General features: G+C 33.3%; 1 protein-coding gene across 1 annotated transcript; it reads right to left on the reverse strand.

Annotated features, from left to right (window-relative positions):
* Positions 1-8241: 8241 nt before the first annotated feature.
* Positions 8242-10146, reverse strand: LOC133334855 (leucine-rich melanocyte differentiation-associated protein-like). Its single transcript, XM_061543170.1, has 3 exons — positions 10066-10146; positions 9657-9896; positions 8242-8394 (listed from the first exon to the last, which is right to left on the reverse strand). Exons 1-3 carry the CDS (start codon positions 10114-10116, stop codon positions 8242-8244), a joined length of 444 nt encoding a protein of 147 aa, XP_061399154.1. The 5' UTR covers positions 10117-10146.
* Positions 10147-21177: the final 11031 nt, after the last annotated feature.

Raw genomic sequence — 21177 nt, forward strand, 5'->3', positions numbered from 1 at the left:
CCCAAATTATCCCCAACAATGTCGACCATAAACACAAAACCATCCAAAAAGCCAGTGAATGGAGCAGTATAGTCGGACAGGGTCGACTAACTCTCTTTGGTTCTATATTCTGTGTCTGGGTAATATTTCGCGATATTTGCAGCCTCTTGACCGATATTACCTTGTTTTGCAGAGGTGAATATTTACGCCATAAAATAAAAACTTGGTCAATTTAGATTTTGGTTGATTTGATCCTCGGAATATTGACCGATCATCATCAAAACAGCCGTTCTAAGTACTTGGTCAGATCCTCTTCGCGTGTACTACTACTAAATCCACTCGATCTCAAATGTCAATTCCATTGCGTATACGTCACGTTAATCCTGTTCACAAATCCTGTGGATTATATTTGATATTTGAGATCGATTGCCTCTAAAACTTATAAATATAAGAAGTAACAACCATGGTTCAATCCTGAGAGCAATTTTTCAATCCGACATTTTATTTTTCATATTATTTGTAATTGATATATGAGTTTCAAATTAAAAAAGGGTTGCCATCATAAAATTCTCAAATGAGACTACCTTCTGTGAGTTTGCCATGATTATAGAGCTTCGACATGGTATAATAATAAAAGGTAACAGCAAGTGTTGTTGTACAAAAAACGATACAACAACCACATGGAAATTTGTTGTTGTAAGTTCTACTAGTGTCAACTCATTTGACAAAAAAATGTAAACAAACAAACAAATTATCATCAAATTATTTTTATTTTTAAAATGAAAGATTTTCGAATCCTCAAAATAAAAAGTGAGAAACATGAATGAAAATCTATAAAATTTATATTTCTATCGCTTCCACATCTTTCCTATAATTGAGCCATTGCCATATATATGTGTAACACATATGAAAATGCTGGGAATAGCGAGTTATTCCTTGAAGAAAGATTTGCTTCCTCAAACTTTCCCAGCAGGCAGATTGAGTAAATTGAATACAGGAGCACATTTAATAAAGAACAATTTCAAATTGTATGCGTTCCCAATTTTCCTGTAGGGTGATTTTTAAAAACATAATTTGTCAAATTCATATTGACACTAGTATTACGTTGGAATCAAATCAGCTGGGATTTGCTGTTACCTTTTATAATTGTACCATGGAGCTTCGAATATTTCCACATTGATATTAGTCATACATTGACTAGTGGCAATTTTTTCATATAGAAATAGGTGTTCAAAAAAGACGCATCCGCAATTTTTTTTACAATGGAAAAATTAGAAATGCGCGCTTTCATTAAATATTTACTTAAAAAGGGGTGTTAGGTGAAAGTGCACCTTCATATGCAACAGTAAAAAATTTGGTTGCAGAATTTAAACGCATTGAAGCTGAACCAAGTAGTGGACGTCCAAAAATAGCAACAACAACAGAAATTGTAGCCAAAGTGCAATGATCGACGAATAAAAAGTTCGTGAAATTGCTAATATCATGGACATCTCAAATGAACGAGTCCATGTTTTTGTATGAAGAACTACAGATGAAAAAGCTTTCTTCAAGATGGGTGCCGCATTTGTTAACAGTCGATCGATAAAAAAAGCATAAGAATGGACATTTCTCAAGCAACATTGGATCGTTTTAAGCGAAATAAAATTGATTTTAAGCTTCTTTTCATAGCAATAAATTCAGAGTACTTGTTTTCATCAAGACAACGCACAAGAGTGTTTTAACAATGCCTAAAATCAAAGAATTAAAGTACGAGTTGCTTGACCACCCACCCCATTGTCCTGATTTATTTCCAATTGACTTTAACTTGTTCCCAAATCTAAAAAAAAAATCCTTGTTGGCTAGCGTTTTACCTCAGATGAAGAAGCAATTACACTTGTAAACCGCTATTTTGAAGACCTTGAGGAGAACGATTTTAATCAAGGGATAGAATTGCTAGAAAAGCGTTGGACTAAGTGTATTGAAGTTTCAGGAGATTATTTTGCAAAAACAAAATAAAACAATTTTTGAAAACCTAACAATTCTCTTTCATTGATAGGCTAAGAAGTTTCCGGACCGCCCTCGTAACAGTACCCCGTTATATTCGGTAATTTGGTAAAGTTTTCCAACCGAACCTGTTGTATTTCGGTTATTTTCTAATTCGATAGCACCCCACCAAAATCTCTCAATATTCTACATATTTTTTTGTTTACGGTACCTCCCAAATTTCGCTATTTTTTGGCACTTGACTATATTCTAGCATAACGGACGTCCCGGAACCTTGGTGGGTAAACAATTTATCTACAGATACTTTTCAATATATGTACATATTTGGTATGTTCAAGGCCGTAGCTTGTATTCGTTATATTCTAGCAGCATTTAAGTAAATCAGCATTTAAAAATGAGTTGGGCAGCCAGAAGATTCAATTAAATTCTATTTCTTTAGTCTATGGTAAGGATTTTTTTGAAGTCGGAGTCGACTCCGACTCTAGCCAAATTGGCTGATCCCGACAAATCCGCTGTCTTGTTATGCAAAACTATGTTATGATTATTTGTGCCTCAAACACCACGAAATATTGGTTCTATCCCTAACATTTAGCATACTGACTAGCTGCATCAATGTGTGTCCAACCACCAGGTTGTCTATTATAAGTTATAATCGAAATAAAGGCCGCAGATATTGTCACGAAATTTTACATGTAGTTTCGGGTTTGACCAAAGACGACACGAAGCGCAGCAAGTAAGCATATATATGATCGGTCAATATATATCGGTTGATTTTAATTTTAATTTTATTGTTTGTTTATCTGGTCGGAATTAGAATCGATAACAAATTGGGTTGAAGTATGAATATGAACATTTCAAAAAAAAAAAAAAAAAACTCGCAACCCTATCTCAATTGTTATATTTCAATAATCTATCTATATAAATAAAAATGAATTGCTGTTCGTTAGTCTCGCTAAAACTCGAGAACGGCGGAACGGTTTTTTGTTATCTTAGTCTTGAAATGTTCGTGGAGCTTCAGGGAAGGTTTAAAAGGTGAGAAAAGATCGAATAAATGCCGGGAAATCTCTAAAAAGCTGACTTTTATATTTCCCATACAAATGTTTTCTAAATAAAATGTAGATTCATACATTCAATTTGCTTTTGTTGTCAGAATTTTTTTTAAGTTTGATAAATTTTAAATTTTGTCACAAATTAAGTTTCTGAAAGGATTAAGTTTCGATTACCGATACGTGCGCGAGAACTTTCTTTACTTATGTGATCCTTTGAGATAGTGACCCTGTGATAGTTACACTATTGTTCGGCATCTTAACGTCATTAATTAATAACGTTAAGATGCCGAGGAGAAGACGACGTGACTTAGGTCGTCCACAGAATGCAAGTACATTTTGGGACTAATGCAAGGATGGAAAATCAGAAGAGATTCTGAATCGAGTTCGTGTCCATTCAGGGTATTCTGATTCTAAGATCCATGCCCTTGATTAATTTGTTTGAAAATAATAATAATAGGAACATGTTGTTCCTTAAAGTTTCTGAAATTTTGCTATGCCACGGGAAATATCAAATCAGGCGGTTATATGCCTAATCGTTGTTCAATATCTTTGAACTTATAAACACCTCGCATATATCCGACACTAAAAATGTTTATCACAGTGCAATATACGAGATTTCTTCTTTGCAAAAATCTATCATTAAGCTCAGCTGGAAAGAGAACAACAAACAAAAAAAAAAAATTATAAAAATTAGCGATGTCGTAGCGACTTGAAGTTTATACGAAAACCTCCGTCCGATGTTACCCATTCGTATTGAACATGCTAACTACCGATAACACTCAAGTTGGAAAACGGGAGTAAGAAATTCAACATACCGAAAATTGAACTGAAAATAATTATGGCGTTTTTTAACGTGAAGCTGTAGTGCAAAATTCCTGGAATGATGTTTTTTATTCACAGGAATTCGTTATGCCTAATTATAGCCAACTCTATTAGGAAATTCGGTCAATGTCTTTTTAATACTTTATAATAAATGGGGTATTATGCTATATAGATGCTATATCAAAACTCGGACCTAAGTAGATATTTTGTCGCAAAAATGTGTCCCCCCAATATCCCGGAATTAATTAATTTAACTACAACAATGGGAATGGATACATATTAATTATTGGTAGGAAGATTCTACACAACATGAGAAATTAAGGGGGATAACATTATGTGGGTGCAACCCACAAACTTTGACCAATATTGATAATTCTTTGTAAGGAGATTTTGGACTCACCAAATAAAACAACTAATTGAGGTTGAAAAAGGTGCCCAAATCCCCAAAGCATTCTATAATGTTGAGTTCCATTATATGGATTTCGGAAGCTTGGGTAAATTTTGTTAGGAACATTTTCTACTCAATGATCATCCAAAATGTAAAATTACAGCCAAATACCGAATATTATAGGGTTATCTGGATACTTGGGACAATATTTACAAAAAAAAAAAAAAATTTGCAAAAAGTATTTTGCAACATATTGGCATTTTCACGAATTTAGTATCGTGCTATTTGAATTGCACCACGTCGTAGTTGTTATTTTGAGATATTTTTGGCGAAAATCGGTAGCGTTTCATTCCTTTAAGCCTACATTTGTCAATTATTGAAAATTTTCTAAATATTTATTTTTTTTCAATTGGATTGACATTGTATTAAAACATTTTTAGGAGAATACAACAAATAATTGAGAAGTATATCATATCACACTCAGGTTGGAAAACGGGAATAATAACTTCAACATACCGAAAATTGAACGGGAAATAATTATGACGTATTTCTAAAACGTTAATCTAAAGACCATAATTTCTGGGATGCTGTTTTTAATTCACAGGAATCCGGTCAATATCCCCAAATGACATATTTTATTATATTTAGACATACAATGGGAATGGGGATTAATTAATTGTTGGTATGAAGATTTGACGCCACATGATAAAATGAGGGGATACCATTATATGGGTGCTACCCGGAAACTTGAATCAATTTAAGTAAGTAGATTTTGTACTCACTGATCGTCTAAAATATAAAATTACAGCCAATTTTGTTCTAAGACGTGGCTAAACCCCCCAAAATACAGAAGAGTGAACTGATATTGACAATTTTAGTAGGATTCATGCTACCAAATACAACAACCAATTACAGCTGATTAGGTTGAAAAACGTGTCCAAACCCCCAAAGGATCGTATAATGTGGAGTGCCATTATATGGAGGCATTTCGGAAGCTTTGTTAGGAACATTTTCAACTCAATGATCATCCAAAATATGAAAATACAGCCAAATACTGATATAATATTGATAATTTTAAGTAGAGAGATTTTCTGCTCAAGGACTATCCCTTATATTAAATTAAAAGCAATGCTGTTGAAAACCGTGCCCAAGATCTTCAAAATACTGAATGTTTAGGGCTAACATTATATAGGCGGTACTCCGAAACATATGCCAATATTGATAATATTTGGTACGGACACTTTCTGCTAAATTACAACCAATTCTGTTGATAAAATCGTTACAATTTCTCATATTGAGGTTACCGTTATATGGGGATACCCTAAATAGTGAACTAATATTGAACATTTTCAATGCCAAATCGTAGGAGTAGTAGCAATGTATGTGCAAATTTCAGAGCACTATCTTAAATGGTGGAGTGTAGCTTAATATTGGGCTATCTTGAATTATATTTGTGAATTATACATCAACAAAAATGCTATGCAAGACAACGTTTGCCGGGCCCGCTAGTATATTCATATATGTTTTAGAATGAAATGTCTTTATATCCGTTGTATAGAATTTTTAACTAATTACGTCTACTTATTATAGAACAATTGTAATTTCTTATCCCACATTTGTCAAACGATGTGGCTACTCTTGTGTTAGTATGAAGCTTTCTCTATATTGTTTGCGTGTTTATGTACATTATCTTATTTATTATCTGGATGGTTGTTGATTTCGTTTGTGTATTTGGAGAGAAAAAATATGGTTTGTGCGTGTGATATAGGACATGTCTGGATTCTACTAGATGGCGCTGCTGTGTAAAGAAAACAATTTAATTTTAGTTAATTTTCATTTATTTCCGTGGTGCATGTAATTTCCGCTCAATGGCAATATTCTTCCTTTAAATTTGGAATTAAATACAAATTTATTTCAAAACTAGGCAAAAAATATTTAAACATTTTTATTTTCTTTGAAAATATTCGATTATTAAATTAGAAAAAAAAAACTGTGGCGCCCCACGACTTGTTTTTATAAATCGGAATTTGTTATATAGCGATTGCCTTCCGAATGTATCCCTCTATAGGTCGGATCATAAGCAGGTGCTAAAATAGAAATATGTCCAAATTGTTAATAACAAAATTAAACAAAAATGTTGCAAACTTACGTAAGAGTGACACAAACCGATGATTATTTTTATTATGTTCAGCGCGGTTGTTGTCATTGGGAACTGATAGTAAATTCTTAATTTTTGACCACAAATCACCAGAAAAGGATGCGAGTGGACTATGACCAGAATGCGATTTTTCCTGTTTATTGCACTGACTCTCTTTGAACAGATGTTTAGAGTCCAATGAAAAATGATCTAAAAATCGCAAGCGGGGCAAGGCTTTTGAAAGAACGTCTCTGAAAAATCGAAATCAAAAATTAGCAATTAGGCAAAAATGTTTACAAAAAGATATGTGATTTGGTGTGGAATTAGTTATAAAAGAAGAGAACTATATAAGAAAAAATACTAAATTTTTGTTAAGATTGGATTTCATATTTGATTCAAATATGCTATAATTTAGGGAATTTATAACTTTGCCGGTAAGTGAGTGAAGAGTAAAGTGTCATCTTCTCAAACTCTCTCGTTTAAAATTATAAAATTTCCGCAAAAATCAATGCTAATAATTGAATTTTGGGTTGTGGGTCACTCTTGGTCCAAAGATGACAGATGCCAGGTCACTGATGGAGTGTAGAATAGATATAGCAAAGGGTTTTTTGGACACTTGAACTATAAGTATCCGAAAAGTGCTAAAATGTACTAAATTTAGTACAATTTCATATCAAGTGAATGAATTGAGCTATAAACATGAAATTTGGAACGCGAATTAAGGTTGAGAAGTAGGGTTGATATTAGGAGATGGTTTTGAAAGCGTCTACTCATGTATACGAAAAATACTAAACTGTACTAAATTTGGAACAATTTGAAATTTGAAATTAACATTAATGTCGGAATTTAGGACTGGGATATATACGTAGTTTTGGAAATTTTTTACTTATGTGTAACTACTAAATCGTACTATAATTGGAACAATTTTGATCGGTTTATCGATTGGGCTGGAACACTGAGATTTGGAAATAAGGTTACTTTTGGAGAGTAGGATTGGGATGTGGATGTAGTTTTAGAAATTCGTACATATGGTTACTAAATTGGATTTTTGGGTGAACCGATAGAGCTGGGATCCTGAAATTTGAAGATAGGATCACTGTTGGGGTGCACGATGTGCTTTGTAGAAAATTTTGGAAATTCATACTAATGTGTACTAAATATGTTACAATTTGTATTTGGTTGAACTGATAGGGCTGGAATCCTGAAATCGGGAAATAAGATTTCCATTGGTTGTGTGATATAGGTAGTTTGGAAAATTCATACTTATATGTATTAAATTTGGCACAATTTGAATTTTGGGTGAACCGATAGAGCTGGGATCCTGAAATTTTTTTGGGATCCTAAATAGTACTAAAATTTTAATTATGGTCTCAAAATAATATATTTAGATATGTTTAAATAATTCTCACGTTTGCTAGTGTCTTTATGTAAATCTGAACATGAATAAATACGATCTACAATTAATTGATGCGGTGTTACGAGGTCAATGGAAATTACCATTTTTCATTTCAATATTCACAGTCGTTCAGCTCGAATGAATATAGAATAAATCAGAAGTATTTTTAATAATATTTCTCATCATAAAGAAATGGAACATTTAAGCTTATTTATGGGTCTTATAGAATTGGACCTTATCTTCAACAAATTGCTTTTTGAAAACTTTCCATTAAAGTGTGTCCTTGAAGACAGGGAAAATAGGCACCAATAGTAATATATTTCTTTTCTATAGTAAGAAATATTTATAAGAATATGTTCGTAATCAGAAAACTGTGTAAATGTATTAATTTTCTTCCTTCTTTCCATACATAGAGGGTAACTGTTTCGCTCTTAAGCTTGTGCTACTTTATACCAAATATTTGCATAATTTTGTCATATTTTCATATTTACCTGTAATGGGCATATTCGTAGGGCACAAATTCACTGAACGGCTGCAGACACAAATCGTCCGGACACATTGGATTTCCATGCAAACTCAAATACTCCAAATTTGGAAATATTTGTTTAAGCATTTCGGCAGTTGAATCCAAATCACTCAACTGTAAAATGAATTCTTATTAAACATTTTATAATGCATTGCATTCTAGTGGAGCACAGTGGTTAAGATGTCTTCTGTTGCAAATGTGTGATATTTATTTCGGATAAAATAATATGTAACTGGTTTCCAATACATATCATATGTATAGAGATGCAAATAGTTACTATTGAGAATATTCATAGAATTGAAAATATATCTAGTATAGAGTACCGAATTGAGTAGAGGAATTTCGGGTAATGTGGCCTCTGCGTCTAATGTAGACCACCCCTATATCTTAAAAAATACTTGAAATATGACAATGCTGCCTTGATATATGCTTTCCCTATTAGTGAAACAAATATCTAACATTATTTTGAATACATAATTGCAATGTTTAAAATTTAGTTTACCTCTGATTGAAATCTGTAATTTGAACATTTTTTAGCACAAGAGTCAAACAATTTGTTGTTCTCAAATATAAAGAAGTTATATGGATCTTTATTTTCCACAACAAAAATGTACTTTTAGTTATAATTAAAATCAGTGAATTTAAATTTTTATTTATTTTTTAAGCCAAAAATTATTTTTAAATAAAAAAAATGGAAGATCGCGTAGTGTAGACCACTAAAAAACGGAACCTTTTCATGGGGACTAGTTCGAAACATGGGCCCATATTAAAAAGATTTCTGTGAGGAGGTATTCTACCATCTGAAAACTATCTCCTTATATCGACCCTAATTCGCATTCAAAATTTCATGTTTTTAGCTCTTTTCATTCACATTCTACGAAATTGCACCAAATTTAGTACATTTTAGTATTTTTTGTATACTTATAGTTCGAATGTCCAAAGACCCTTTGGTACATCTATCCTACACTCCATCAGTAATCCCCAATCCAAATGTCAGAGTTCTAGCTCCACCGGTTCGCCAAATAAAAAATGGTACCATATTTAGTACTTTTGTACTCTCCTATATATATATATATATCTTTGTCGCACGGACGAACATTTATAAATCACCTCCAAATTGTCTGAAACAGATTTAGTCCATAGAAATATGGTAAACCCCAATATTTCGATGAGTGACATTTTTCATTTTTCCTTAGCAAAGTGTATATACACTCATTAGCCATAAGGCTGAGCGTAAAAAAGTCCAAAGGATCTTAATACAGGTGAATGAAATAAATGAAATTCCTTATTCATTAGGGACACAAATAATAATAACATTAACAATATATCGATAACATCGTACCGCTGTGCAATTAACTCCAAATTCACAAACTCACCTCATTTTTATTTAAAGTTAATGTTGTGATCTTTGGCAGCGAGACTTTCTTCAGCTTTTCAAAATGGGTTTCGCGCAAACGGTTATCATCCATTATTAAGCAGCGTAAGTTCGGCATTTGGTAAAGCCATTCCAATCGCGATATTCGATTGTGGCTGATGTCCAAGTATTCGATGCATTCGCCGTGGGCTGCAATGATGGCGGTGTCAAGTTCTCGCAGATTGCGGTGCGACAAATTCAGCTGCATCACACAATGGTGATGACGACGATCAATGAATGAAAATAAAAACACAATGTAGTATTCAAAAGATAATAGGCCGATAGAGAACAGAGATTTGTTTTGTTTTTATTTTGAAATGAGAGCAAGTCAATAACAACACGAAATGGAAAACATTATCTGCGGTTGTTACCTCTTTTTTGTTGGCATTATAACCGTTTTCATCGACGTCACTTTGGTACATTTTTTCACTTTGCCGATGGTTGTATCTGTTGTGTTTTGGCTTTTACAATATCAGCGTGTTGTTATTTTCTTTCTTTTCTTTGCGGTAACAAGCAAACAAGACGCTCACATTTCGTTTTACTTTCATCAGTGCCGTTGTTGTTGCTGTACTACTGAAGGCTGATCTAGTTTTTGCGTATTCTGTGGATGTTCTCGTTGGGGAGATTGTCTAGATACTGACTGATTGACGTTCTTGTAGATCTTTGTTGGTTTCATTTACCAAATAATAATGTCAAACGAAAGCTTCTTTACCATTTGTGAAATGTTATTAATCTACACAGAAAGCTTTTTGACAATGATTTTCAACGTTTGAGTAATCATCAGCATAAACCGTTATGTATTTAAATATAGATGGCGCTGAGTTATGAAATGGTCATGTTGAAGTTATGACAAAAACGACAGGGTACTACACATATTTTTTTCAACTGAATTTCAACATTTATGCAGGTTGTGTTCATTGAAAGAAATAATTCGCGAATAGATTTTTTGATTCTTACTCTTAGAAACATTTTTTTCGCGGAATTTTACAGTTTGAAGTTCCCCGAGTACAAAAATCGTGTTCACTATATCATATAGGGGCTATGTGAAAACATGGATCCAAATGACAGCGATATTTTTCACTACCAATGGAACAAGATATACTCAAGTCAGCCATCAAAAAAATTCTATGCTAAATTATTGTTACTTTGGCTAAACCCTTCAGGATAACAAAAGAGGCGGTTCCGTTATATGGGAGGTATACCAACACCAGGAACATCATATTAAAACCAATGATGTTGATATTTTTGGTAGGGAAATGACAAATCAACATATGAGTCGTTTATTTTGAAAGTGGTTTAAGTCAATTTTTTCTTGTATTGAAATATTTAACGGTTTGAGTTTGATTTGTTTTAAAACAATTAAAAAAGTGTCAGTGGTGTTGCCGACAGATATATACCCCCAACCTATGGTTTGTGGAGGTCTTCGGAATTACACACAGATTTTATTATTAATTTTATATAAAAAATATGTTTTTATCAAAGAGGTTTCGAATTTAATGTTGATAAAATTTTATAAAACATTGACCATTTGTGAGGGAGGTACCGGAAGGAGTTGACTACTGGTCCCAACTTCGGAATTGATATAGGGCTGGTAAAGATATTAGCTTGATATTGGTATTATAAATATTGAAAATGTTGAACCTCTGTGGGGGAGGTACCAGAAAGAGTGGACCAATGGGTCCTATCTTCAAACATGATCTAGGCTTGGTAAAGACAATAGGTTGTACAAAGTTTCGTTAAAATCGGATAGTACGTTTGCATGCTATTATAAAATTAATTGTTAGCACAATTTTGTGGGGGAGGTACCAGAAGGAGTGGACCGATATTCCCCATCTTTGAACTAAGTTTGGAAGAAATATTATCATTTGCAAACTTTGAATGAAATCGGTTGCAGCCTTCGAGAGTTATCGTGTGCACCAGCCAGCCAGACATACAGACAGACGGACGGACATGTGTAAATCGACTCCAAATGTTCTAAACGGATTTGCTCCAAAGAAACATGCGGTCTAAAACCAATATTTCGGTGAGGCACGTTTTCACCGTCATTTGCCATAAGGCTAAGGGTATAAATATAACATTATATGTTTTCTAAACTTTTCTAGAAACCCAAGATGTGTATCAGAACCTAAAATGGACTTAAACCAGTTTCAAAGTAAACGGCTTATATAGAATTAGGAGCTACCGTTACATATGGACTACCTTACAATATGGACCAACATTGACAACTCAAATTACCAAATTCCAACTAACTCAGTTAAAAGCGTGGCAAAAAAAACGTCAAAATGCGCAACAATTTTTTTTTAATTTTTAATGGAATTTTGAAAGAATGTTAAAAATTCTCATAGGTACTTCCGACGATTATTCCGCTGTGTTGCGAACGGAATGACAAATTTGAAAATGGACAAATGTACATTAAGTCCAAAGTTTCTTTTTTTTTTAAAATGTCCTCCCTATTCCTGTCAATAACCATCGTGTGGTTGTTTGTTTTAAATTAGTCTATCCCTCTGCGAATTTTTGTAGCCATAGACAACATTGGGCCATCAGGGCGACTCGTGGAAGTCAATATTAAAATTCGGCTTAAAACCGCAAATGGAGTGAAGCTATACCGAAGTATTATTTGTGGGATATTTTCGTTCTGAGGATTTTGTCCAAGTTAGGCTAATTTTGTCCGCTTTTAACCTAAAAATGCATGTTTTTCTATTGTTTTGAAAAATATGAAAGTTTTTAATTTATCCCACTATTTTAACAAGCTTTTAACATTTACATTCCTCGTATTCAAAAAAAAAAAAAAAAAAAAAACATTTTACTGTACACATATTATATTTATTCGGATAACCCAATTTTAATTAAAGTTCATTGCCAATCATATTACATTGTTTGTATCAGACTGACACTGATTGGTCCATAATTTTGAAATTCATTAATTTAATATTGAAAGTGTTGTTGTAAGCAAAATATTACGAATCTAATTTTGGTATTTGTTGAAACAAATTCCAATCATATTTAAAAGACGTATGACGGAATTTAAGAAGATGCTAAATTAAGTATGGAACCTAGCAGGAAAACATACAAAAATCCAAAAAATGGAATAAGTCTATATTTTGATGCAAGACCCTTTAAAAAATATGTATTTGGATATATGCTGCAGAGTGGTCGGGCCTCATTCTATAACAATCACAAAATTGAATATAAATCTTTCCAATTATGCGCATATATTCGTACTACTTTGTCGATTTCTCAAACCGAAGGACATTTTGCATTCCGTGTTCTTGGTGGATGAAAAGTATATCTGCACAAAGTATTACAAAGTTTATGCCCCATTTTAGGCGTTTGGGCGATCCTACGCTCATCAAACCACATTGTGTGTAAATATTTTAACCGGTTTCTAGATTTCAAAAAATCGACATTTATATTTAATTTCAAACCATAACTACTGATAATTCTTAAGTTTCGAAGTAATATTTACAAAAACACGGCAAGAGTTCTTCTGAAACTTGTTTTTTTTTTTTTTTTTTGAAACAGTATTTCTACGACCGGTGGGCACGATTTCTTCAAAAACTATCAATTCAATTGGTTCCAAATGTTGTGTGAACTAATGTAAACACAATCGATGAAGATTTTCTTTAACGACAAAAATCCGTCATATTGTTAATTTTTGTGCAGGTTTTACAATTGTTTAATCATTTAAGGGCATTAATGGGTTGTGCGTCCAGATTATACATGAGATTAGATAAAACACACTCAAAATCATTTGAAAACGAACACATTTTAGTTCATGTCATTGGATATGTAAATACAGCACATTATCATTGGAGTGATATTCACAAGATGCTATCGAGTCATGCCCCACCATAATTAGAACAATCCGAAAACTTGGTAGAACCGAGTCGAATAAGGATTTTACTATGAAATGAAAGATACTAAATGGTACATTTGGGAAGACATTAAAGATTTTATATGTAATATTCAAGATCCATTATATGGGAGGTATACCTGTAAATCGAATTTGGTTATTAACGTCAAAGAAGTGAAATTTTAAGACAAAAAAAAAGACAAAATCGAGAAAGAATCAGTTTTCAAATTGTTGAACCGTAATTCAGGCAATAAAACCGATAGCAGTCCGGTTCAATGAATTCAGCAAGTTTGTTTACTAGCTTTCTAATGATATGTATATAAGGTATTGAAACCGTTTTTATTGTCTAAATATCCGGTTCAAAATTTAGAAACACGGTTTATTATTTTTTTTACTTGTTTTGTCCAACTATATATGCATTTAGAAAATCGTTCGGCCAAATCTGACTGCATACTGAATTTATTGAAATACATACATATAGGGTTGTAGTGACAAGAAAGGGTAACATTGAGAATAGACCAATAAAATATTAAAATATCGATTTATCGTCTTTGAGGATCCCACCTAAAATCTTATGAGCAACATTTTGTAGGATATTCCTAGAATGAACCAGTAAGGAAAGTAGTAAAGTCGGACCTGGCCGACTATATGATACCCTTCACCACTATAGGTATCTTAAATAGGACTATTAACATGAAATTGGATGAAATAAAATATGTGATATTTATCTATATGTGAATCTACCTAAATCTATCCATAAAGTATGTAAATCGACTTCAAACAAATATAAATAGGTCATCCGTTAGGCTATGTCTGTACTTCTAGAAAACACAACTACGTAATTCTATGCTCAATTTTGTACGTTGTGCAAAATTTGATGTCAATCTGACTAACATGAGGAGTATGATGCCCAATTTACTTGAAATCGGGCGAAAATATATATCGAAGCTCTATCCAAATATGCGTCAATTACTTAAAAACAATCTATAATAAAAGGGAGCTATATTTAAATCTGGACCGATTTTCACAAAACAAGGCAGACATCACTCTAGGCTCAATTCAGTACGTTATGCCAAATTTCGTGCAAATCGAAGGATATATAGGGTCTTGGGGCACCATTTACATGAAATTGGACGAAACTATATGTGGGAGCTATATCTAAATCTTGACCGATTTTCACGAAACGTGGCAGACATCGTTCTAGACCTAAATGATTAGGCTGTACCAAATTTCGTGCTAATCGAACGATATATAGGGACTTTGGGGCACCATTTATGAAACTTGGCAGACATCATTCTAGGCCCAATTAAGTAAGTTATGCCAAATTTCGTGCAAATCGAAAGATATATAGGGACTTTGGGCACCATTTACATGAAATCGGACGAAACTATATATATATATATATCTAAATCTGGACCGATTTTCTCGAAACTTGACTGACATCACTCTAGGCTTAATTCAAAATGTTATGCTAAATTTCGTGCAAATCAAAAGATATATAGGGACTTTGGGGCGCCATTTACATGAAATCGGACGAAACTATATATGGGAGCTATATCTAAGTCTGGACCGATTTTCACGAAACTTGGCTGACATCATTCTGGACCTAAATGATTAGGCTGTACCAAATTTCGTGCAAATCGAAAGTTATATAGGGACCGTTTACATTAAATCGGTTAAATATATACATGGGAACTATATCTAAATCTGAACCGATTTTTCCCAATTCCAATAGGGTTCGTCCTTGGGCCGAATAAGTGACCTATGCCATCCAATTCGGATTATAAATGCGACCTGTACTTTGTTTACAATTTAACATGGACAGACAGACAGACAGACAGACGGACGGACATGCATAAATCGACTTAGAAAGTGATTCTATGCATATTCACAAAAGGAACCATGTGTCTATCTCGTTTCCTTTTGCCTGTTACAAATATCATAATACCCTGTACCACAGTGTGGTGAAGGGTATAAAAATCGCATCTTTATATAATTGGAGTCCGGTTCAATAAAAACAGAAATAAAAATCCTTATTTGTTTTTTACTGAAGCAATATAATACATAATATGGTCACCATTAAAAAATTATCAAGCCATATCTCCGAACTTCGACCTATGGGTAATTTTTACATCCAATAGGAATTTTCAACCCCCAAAATCTTATCGCAAACTGTGATGTAAGTAGTGATTGAAATATATCAACTATTTTGTTATTAGTTACGATTATAAACTATAGAAAGTTATTTTTTCACGGTACTTTATACAAACAACAAAAACATCAGAAACAACAGCTAAATTACAACACTTGTTACTGTCTTCCTCTAAATTGGAACTAAACTGTCCTGCTCTCTATTTGCAAAAAACTCTAGTAGTCGATTTTCACAATCCTCCCTAGATACCAATTTGTTATCATTAAAGAAATTTTGCAATGCAAGAAAAATATGATAATCGCTTGGTGCCATGTCCGGACTGAATGGCGGATGCATTAAAACTTCCCAACCAAGCTCCCGAAGTTACTGGCGAGTCACTGTGGATGTGTGTGTCCTAGCGTTGTCCTGGTGGAACACGACACCTCTCCTGTTGGCCATTTGTGGCCGTTTGTAAAGCGAGCCAACGGTCCCCTCTGGCTACGTCGCTGGTGGGAGGTATATCTATGTCTAATCCCATTTCAATGAAGACTCAATTTAATACGCTTCGCAAAATTTCGTTTCAATCGGATAAATTAATTTACATATAATCGGACATATATATTTGTCCGATGTATATATATATATATATATATATATATACTGCAGTCGAAATCGTTTATGACGATTGCATCCAAAAGCCCAAAAAGAGTTCTGCCCTTTCTTCTGTTTATAACGTTTTAAACGATTTGCCTGTAATAAATAAAAAATACATTATAAGGCGCATCCAAATAGGAAACCCACAAGGTGATACCACTGCCAAATTTTATATTTTTGTTGAAATTGAACCGGAAAATGAACCGTAGATTGTGTAAGTCTTAAAAAACGTTTGCAATTTCTATTTAGTTGCCAGTTATAAAAAATTCATAAGATTGGGTTCAATCGAACAATTTACAATGGCAAAAAATCTGTTAGGAAACTACGATAACTTTTTAGAACTTTTTAACTATTTTTATTTAACAGGGTTTTAATGTTATTTTTGCAATTGTTCATGCAAATATTTCAACGAAATACTGCAGACTCAATGCTAATGAAGTAAATCAATTTTGCAGTTTAAAATAAATTCCATGTGAATCAATTAATCAATCAATTTGTGTGAAGAATATCTGTCGAATACTTCCACAAATGACGAGATGACAAACGATTACTTATAGCAGAGAAAAGAAGATAAAATCAATGCCTAGAAGAGATTGGATTTGTAGCCAATCGAATTGGAATCAATAAACATTAAATCGATTAGACACTGATGTGGAGGATCTCAAGCACATCTATCATCGTTGAGGTGTTGCGACAAGAAGAGTACAACAGCCGCGTAGGATGGGGACGTCAGCTAAGTGGCGGTGTTGATTAAAATGTTTGTGTCGGAACTATAAAAAGAGTTTTTTTCTTTTCAAATATTTGAACTTGAACCATATTTTTTTAAGTGTTTCTACAATAGTAATATGGGAATGATATGTGTTTCATGCAAGGTGGCTCAAAATAACACTACTGTGTATAAAACTAACTGACCTTTTTCACATACAACTGCATTTAATTTATTTATTTTACTTTCTAATAAAAATACATTTCAATTTACACCTGGCAATTCAAACACACAGACTCACTCTACACAGTTCATATTTGTGCTAATTATAATTAGTCTGCAAACTTTTAGGTGTTACTGCGCTTTACACAACAGTTTTGCCACTTTGTATATCGAAAATCCGGCAGTGAGTGCCGATGCATTCTCTCCCACGCCGCCATTTCCACTAATAATCATATGGCAAAGTATGCATTTATTGCATCCACCACGCTGTCATGCTGGCAACACCATGGGTGACTTGTAGGAACAACGCCACAAATTTGTTGCCTGGAGATTTCATTTATCCACCGTAATGAGATTAATTATCATCACTTTGCCAGATACAAGTCGAACTCGTGCTGGGGCATCGGCGATGATGGAAATATGTGAAATGTTTTGCATGATGCCAGCCAGCGACGATATGGAGAAAAGCTGTACGCGGTGTGGTGTCTCTCGTTTCACATCACATTCAATTAACATCCAGGCACACTTCTAATGACAAGGACGCTTTTAAATACAAAAACAAAAAAGTTTTGAAAAATATAAAAAAAAAACTTTTTGACCTCGTTACAGTTGATTCGTCTTTGTCACGATGACCTTCCAGTTCAAGCGAGATTATTTAATGAGAGGCGACATAATGATATTTGAGATGTTATTTTAAAATTGTCGAACTTTCATGAAAACGTGTTTTATTTTTGTTTGAGGATATTTATATCGAGCGCGTGTGTGTGCGTGTGATACAAAGTCCTTTGTAAACATTCGAATTGATTGGTTTTTATATGATTGATAAACGGAAATAAATATTTTGTTTAAAAATTTGTATGGGGATAATACAGGCGACGGAAAGTCCACCCTTAATGCATTTATATGTGATTTCGGTCCGTTAAGATGTAATTGAATTTGTTATTGTTATTTTTGATAAGGAGATAGAGGACATAAAAATGTTCCGGAAAAGAGTAAACAGTAAACAGTAAATTGTTAATTTAAGTTCAAAATAGCTTAAATATATCGGGACATTTATGTGTGACCTATGGCATGGTAAATTGCTGCCAGAAGAAAGCAGACAGACCCTTAGGCCGGAAAATTGGGCTTGGACCTTTTTTTGTGTTACTCCTCTTGGGAGCATAGGACACCCACAAAGCATCGCCATCACACTCCGTTAATTGTCGTTGTTTTTGCATCTTCACATGTAATGTTATTTGGTCTTATTTCCTGGGCTATTTTTTCCTCGCTAGGAGTTCCTTGGTCGACCTAGACGTCGTGATCCTTAGGCAGTCCATTCCAGCGCCATTCTGTTTATGTTATGGTAATTTTTTCATAATGTGTGACTAATCCATCTCAATTTCTTACGTTTAATTTTGTATTTTATGGTATTGGGCCAGAATACTTCGTATGCGGAAAGGGAATACAAAACAAATAAATAATATTTTGTAAGGATATCGTGAAAAGTGTATTATTTGTTGTTGTTCCTATATTTAATATCAAGTTTTTACCATTTAGTAATTTTCGTACTCATAAGTACGAATTTCCAAACCAATATCAGTCCTGCTTTAAAATAGTAGTAGTAAGCCAAAATATAAGAATTCCAGCTCTATCTTTTCACCAAAATCCAAATTTCGTACCATTCTGTACTTTTTGTACCCATATTCCAAAAACATCTCAATCCTACACTCCGACAATAATCACAGTTGCAACTTTGTGGATTCCGATTCTACCCGTTCACCAATGTCCAAATTCTACCAATTTCTTCGGCCCATAAGTACAAATTTCCAAGACTACCTCAGTAATGCACTCCAAAATTGTACCAAATTTAGTACAATTTATTACGAATTTCCAAAACTTCCTCAATTCTACACTCCAACAGTAATTTTAAGCATAAATTTCAGGATCCTAGCTCTATCCCCTCACATAGATTCAAATTGTACCTATTCAAATCCTGTACTCTAACAGAAATTTTAATTCCAAATGTTAGTTTTGCATCTCTATTCGTTCACACAAATTAGAATTGTATTGTATATACAGTAAAGTACGGTTATAGCGAACTAGTAGGAACCGACCAAATTAGTTCGTTATATCCAAGGCAAGACAAACCCTAGGATAAGCAGGATAAATATATATTCAGCTCCGAAATTTTTAGTATTTGTATCCTTTTTGGCAATACATAGGCTGCTTCTATTTTTTTTATTAAAATGGACTTTTTGGGGCATAAATTAACTTTTGTGCGGATTGTCATAGTTAGGTATTATTTACATTTGTAACAAGTTCGTTATAACCGAACTAACAAATTAAAAATGAAAATTGGTACCGAAGAAATAGTTCGTTATAAGAAAAGTTCTCTATATCCGTTGTTCGCTATAATAGTATAGATTTGTATGAAAGTACTGTCTTAAAACTTCGGGACCGGGAAATGTGTTTGCTATAAAGAAAGTTCGTTATCGCCGGTAATCGTTATAAGCGTATTAGATTGTAATAAAATAACATACTCCCATAACTTTAACCTATGGCGAATATGTCCCCCTGAATTTTTAGTAAGGAATTTCTAACCCCCAAAATCTGGCTGCGCAGTTTTATTTATTTGAATTTGTTACAAAGTATACAAGATGTCTATTCTACGTCACATGTTGTTTCAATTTGAGAACACTTCTTACTAAACGAAATTTAATTTATTAACTTTTAAGTATTTCTTTGATGGTGATACATATAATGTTTTCTATATCCAACAGGTTGTTTATTGTTTCAGCATGTTGCCACAGAGAATCGCTTCATGTCTCATGTCTGAAAATCGAAATTTTGTGAACTTCTTGGCCAACACTTGATTGACTAGATGTCTATGGGAATGAGCGACGAGCGAGCGATCGATCGAATGGTATGGATTTGAATGACTAAAATGCTGAAATGAAAATAAACTAAAACAGATTTTCCACTTTGCAAAACACTTGACCGGACATACAGAAAACATGTGTTTATTATGGGAATTTATCAAACGGCTCGCATCGATCGACAAAATGATTTATTTTTGTAGAATTACACATAAACAAAAACAATTTTGCCTTTGAATTTGTAGTGAGATATTTTCACATTGTTAATAAATTAAAGAAATCAATGTCTTTGCAGCATTTTTAAGAGAATGTGAACATACATATGTATGTAAGTATATATCTATGTATTTTTGTGAATTTGAAATGAAATAGAAATAACGAAATTTCTAATGCTCTATAAAAAATATTCTGAGTTGTACATATCTCTGAAATCGTGATTTTTAAATTAAAGATGCAGTTGTTCCCATTATCAGAATTCATGTTGTGCAAAAAATCAGATGAATATCTCTTTCACACTCTGATTGAGGATTCAAAATAACTGTTCATATTTATTGTAGAAATATTTCCAATCCCTCCTAAGTAGGGATATAGGAAGATGTATGGATTATTAAAAAAATGCTTTTAAACCATACTTTTTAATGACAACATTTTGAAAAAAAAAACATAAATTGTTTCATTTTTCACATACATACTTACGTATCATACAAACCCCTTATTATCTCAAGCCACTCGACCTTGGGTAATTACCTTCGTGCAGAGCAACGCAAAAAAAGAAAGATCAGCCAACAGTAAAACAAAAACAATTAAACATCACTTATCTCCAAAATCAGAGCAAAACACAACTGAACTCATGAACTCTTCAGATCAGCCCCCATAGTCAATGGTAGTGCACTTTACGTTCATTGATCGACATGGCCAACATCTGTCTGTCTGTCCATCCATCTATCGATCCCCACGAAAGAAGATAAATAAATGTAATGAAAAACAATAACACAGCGGACATCGACAACAAAAATATTTAAGTAATTATCTACAGTTTAACACTTTAAACAAAAACGAAAC

Source organism: Musca vetustissima, unplaced genomic scaffold (genome assembly GCF_032173495.1).
Source record: "Musca vetustissima isolate MV318-11 ecotype Yass unplaced genomic scaffold, APGP_CSIRO_Mvet_v1 utg11789, whole genome shotgun sequence".
Lineage (NCBI taxonomy): Eukaryota > Metazoa > Arthropoda > Insecta > Diptera > Muscidae > Musca > Musca vetustissima.